This window comes from Somniosus microcephalus, unplaced genomic scaffold (assembly GCF_052327205.1).
Source record: "Somniosus microcephalus isolate GS21.2 unplaced genomic scaffold, FLI_Smic_1.0 unresolved_chr7, whole genome shotgun sequence".
Classification (NCBI taxonomy): domain Eukaryota; kingdom Metazoa; phylum Chordata; class Chondrichthyes; order Squaliformes; family Somniosidae; genus Somniosus; species Somniosus microcephalus.
In genome coordinates, this window is record NW_028225185.1 from 45,287,411 (window position 1) to 45,291,892 (window position 4,482).

Here is a 4,482-nt window from a genome sequence, read left to right on the forward strand (position 1 = left end):
GCCCCCGAACCTCACCCGCGGTCACAATTGTTGGTCCTGCTTTTGATGTCAATATTGAACAATGAAAATGCCAGTCTGAGGTCCAACGGGAAATCCCAACGTAACTGGGGGTGGGTAAGTTGCATTTCTCCGGCGACTTTCAACACCTCTCACCAACTCTGGACGTCCCGAAGCGCTTCACACCCAATGAAGTGTAGTCACTGTAGTAGTGTACGAAATGCAGCAGCCAATTTGCGCACAGCAAGCTCCCACAAACAGCAATGTGATAAATGACCAGATCTGTTTTTCTTCAGTGATGTCGATTGAGGGACAAATATTGGCCCCATGACACCGGGGAGAACTCCAACCCCACTGCTCTGATTCCAATAGTGCCATGGGATCTTTTACGTCCACCTGAGAGAGCAGACGGGACCTTGGGTTTAACGTCTCATCCCGAAAGACGGCACCTCCGACAGTGCGGGGCTCCCTCAGCACCGCCCCTCCGACAGTGCAGCGCTCCCTCAGTACTGCCCCTCCGACAGTGCGGCGCTCCCTCAGTACTGCCCCCCCGACAGTGCGGCGCTCCCTCAGTACTGCCCCACCGACAGTGCGGCACTCCCTCAGTACTGCCCCTCCGACAGTGCGCCACTCCCTCAGTACCGCCCCTCCGACAGTGCGGCACTCCCTCAGTACTGCCCCTCCGACAGTGCGGCGCTCCCTCAGTACTGCCCCTCCGACAGTGCGGCGCTTCCTCAGTACTACCCTGGAATTTCAGCCTGGATTATGTGCTGGAGTCTCTGGTTCTGCTGATGCAGCCTGGGCAATATCACAGGGCATCTCCTGGTCCTTTCGATTTATAAACGTACAATATTTATGCATCACAAATCAGCTTGGCTCAGTCAGTAGCACTCTTGCCTGAATCTGAGCACTTCAGGGCAGTACTGAGGGAGTGCCGCACTGTCGGAGGGGCAGTACTGAGGGAGTGCCGCACTGTCGGAGGGGCGGTACTGAGGGGGCGCCGCACTGTCGGAGGGGCGGTACTGAGGGAGCGCCGTACTGTCGGAGGGGCGGTACTGAGGGAGCGCCGCACTGTCGGAGGGGCAGTACTGAGGGAGCGCCGCACTGTCGGAGGAGCGGTACTGAGGGAGCGCCATACTGTCGGAGGAGCGGTACTGAGGGAGCGCCATACTGTCGGTGGGGCGGTACTGAGGGAGTGCCGCACTGTCGGAGGGGCGGTACTGAGGGAGCGCCGCACTGTCGGAGGGGCAGTACTGAGGGAGCGCCGCACTGTCGGAGGGGCGGTACTGAGGGAGCGCCGCACTGTCGGAGGGGCAGTACTGAGGGAGCGCCGCACTGTCGGAGGGGCAGTACTGAGGGAGCGCCGCACTGTCGGAGGAGCGGTACTGAGGGAGCGCCATACTGTCGGAGGGGCGGTACTGAGGGAGCGCCGCACTGTCGGTGGGGCGGTACTGAGGGAGCGCCGCACTGTCGGAGGGGCGGTACTGAGGGAGTGCCGCACTGTCGGAGGGGCGGTACTGAGGGAGCGCCACACTGTCGGAGGGGCAGTACTGAGGGAGCGCCGCACTGTCGGAGGGGCGGTACTGAGGGAGCGCCGCACTGTCGGAGGGGCGGTACTGAGGGAGCGCCGCACTGTCGGAGGGGCGGTACTGAGGGAGCGCCGCACTGTCGGAGGGGCGGTACTGAGGGAGCGCCGCACTGTCGGAGGGGCGGTACTGAGGGAGCGCCGCACTGTCGGAGGGGCGGTACTGAGGGAGCGCCACACTTTCGGAAGTGCCGTCTTTCGGACGAGACGTTAAACCCGAGGCCCCCGTCTGCCCTCTCAGGTGGACGTAAAAGATCCCACGGCCACTATTGGAAGAAGAGCAGGGGGGAGTTCTCCCCGGTGTCCTGGGGCCGATGTTTATCCCTCATCCAATCTACTTAAACAGATTACCCGACCAGTTATGTCATCGCCGACCTTCATTGGCACCTGGTCTGGCATCACCTCAATTTTCTCATCCTCGTGTTCCAATCACTCCATGGCCTCCTCACTATCTCTGAAACCACCTCCAGCCCCCACAACCCTCCCAGATCTCTGTGCTCCTCCAATTCTGGCCTCTTGCTCATCCCCCGATTTCCATCGCTCCACCATTGGCGACCGTGCCAGGGCCCCGAGCTCCGGAATTCCCTCCCTAAACCTCTCCGTCTCTCTCCCTCTTCCTTAAAACCTAGCTCTCTGACCAAGCTTTTGCTCGCCTGCCCTAGTATCTCCTGCTGGGGTTCGGTGTTAAATTTTACATACATAGAAACATAGAAGATAGGAGCAGGAGTCGGCCATTCGGCCCCTCGAGCCTGCTCCACCATTCAATGCGATCATGGCTGATCATCCAAATTCAGTACCCTGTCCCTGCCTTCTCCCCATATCCCTTGATCCCTTTAGCCTCAAGAAATATATCCAATTCTTTCTTGAATATATTTAATGAACTGGCCTCCACCGCCCTCTGTGGCAGAGAATTCCACAGGTTCACCACTCTCTGGGTGAAGAAATTCCTCCTCACTTCTGTCCTAAATGGCTTACCCCTTATCCTTAGACTGTGACCCCTGGTTCTGGACTCCCCCGCCATCGGGAACATCCTTCCCGCATCTAGTCTGTCTAGTCCTGTTAGAATTTTATAAGTTTCAATGAGATCCCCTCTCATTCTTCTAAACTCCAGCGAGTATAAACCCAATCGACCCAATCTCTCCTCATACGTCATTCCTGCCATCCCAGGTATTTGTTCGATAATTGCTCCGGTGAGGCGCCGCGGGGGCGATTTTACGATGTCTAGGGCAAGCTGTCGCTGCTGGCAGGATCTTGCTGTACGCCGATTGGCTGCTGCGATGGCGACGTCCTCGGGACGCGGAATGTACAAGTGCGAGTCCCGAGGCCTTGTTGTGGGACTCTCGCTCCATCCACGGACCGAGGAGGGGATGGGGGGGCGGACCTCAGACGCTCTCCTGCTGGTGGGTGCTCCGATGCTTGATCAAGTGGGTCTGCTGCACGTAGCCCTTTCCGCACTGGGCACATTCAAAGGGCTTCTTGCCGGTGTGCAGGTACTGGTGCTTGGCCAGCCCCCCCGAGTTGCGGAACAGCTTCTGGCAGAGCGAGCACTCGAAGGGCTTCTCCACGGTGTGCGTGCGCAGGTGCTCGATCAGGTTGCTGGATTTGGAGAAGCGCTTCTGGCACAGGGAGCAGTGGAACGGCCTCTCTCCGGTGTGGACTCGCTGGTGCTGGGCCATGTTGCCCGACGTGTAGAAGCGGCGGGGGCACAGCGGGCACGCGAAGGGCTTCTCGCCCGTGTGGATGCGGCCGTGGCGGGTCAGCTCGAAGGAGCGCGAGAAGCGCTTGTCGCACACCCCGCAGCGGAAAGGCCGCTCCCCCGTGTGGATGCGCTGGTGCTGGGTCAGGTAGGCGATCTTCAGGAAGCCCTTCTGGCAGACGGAGCATTCGAACGGCCGCTCCCCCGTGTGGGCCCGCAGGTGCACCTCCAGGTGCGACGGGTAGCTGAAGCCCTTGCCGCAGGCCGGGCACCGATAGCGGCTGCCGTCCGCGCTCTGGCAGCCCGACCCTCCGGTGGCATCCTCAGCCTCCTGCTCCATGCTGGCCGATGAATGAGCTGCGGGACACAGGAACATAGGAATTAGGAGCAGGAGTCGGCTATTTGGCCCCTCGAGCATGCTCCGCCATTCAATAAGATCATGGCTGATCTTCGACCTCAACTCCACTGTCCCGCCCCGATCCCCATATCCCTTGATGCCCCTAGACTCCAAAAATCTATCGATCTCAGCCTTGAATATACTCACTAAGTACCCACAGCCCTCTGGGGTAGAGAATTCCAAAGATTCACCGCCCTCTGAGTGAAGAAATTCCTCCGCATCTCAGTCTTAAATGGCCGACCCCTTATCCTGAGACAGACAGAAAGATGATCAAGGTTGATCACAGTGCTGGAGAGATAGAGAGGGGGGAGGGGGAGATAGAGAGAGGGGGAAGAGATAGAGAGAGGGGGGAGAGATAGAGAGAGGGGGGAGAGATAGAGAGAGGGGGGAGAGATAGAGAGAGGGGGGAGGGATAGAGAGAGGGGGGAGGGATAGAGAGAGGGGGGAGAGATAGAGAGAGGGGGGAGAGATAGAGGGGGGAGAGATAGAGAGAGGGGGAGAGATAGAGAGAGGGGGGAGAGATAGAGAGAGGGGGGAGAGATAGAGAGGGGGGAGAGATAGAGAGACGGGGGAGAGATAGAGAGAGGGGGGAGAGATAGAGAGAGGGGGGAGAGATAGAGAGACGGGGGAGAGATAGAGAGGGGGGGAGAGATAGAGGGGGGGAGAGATTGAGAGGGGGTGAGAGAGAGGGGGAGAGAGAGAGGGAGAGAGAAAGGGGAGAGAGAGAGGGGGAGAGAGATAGGGAGAGGGGAGGGATAGGGAGAGGGATAGGGAGAGGGGGAGGGATAGGGAGAGGGGGAGGGATAG

At 59.4% G+C, this 4,482-nt stretch overlaps 1 protein-coding gene across 2 annotated transcripts in view; it reads right to left on the reverse strand.

The window, feature by feature from the left end:
• Nucleotides 1–1,679: 1,679 nt before the first annotated feature.
• Nucleotides 1,680–4,482, reverse strand: part of LOC147086871 (uncharacterized) — a 64,966-nt gene continuing 62,163 nt past the window's right edge. For both annotated transcript variants that reach the window (XM_085979074.1, XM_085979075.1), the window contains exon 2: nt 1,680–3,635. In XM_085979074.1, the coding sequence (XP_085835200.1) occupies nt 2,965–3,618 (654 nt within the window). In that variant the 5' untranslated portion in view covers nt 3,619–3,635 and the 3' untranslated portion in view covers nt 1,680–2,964. The remainder of the gene's footprint in view (nt 3,636–4,482) is intronic.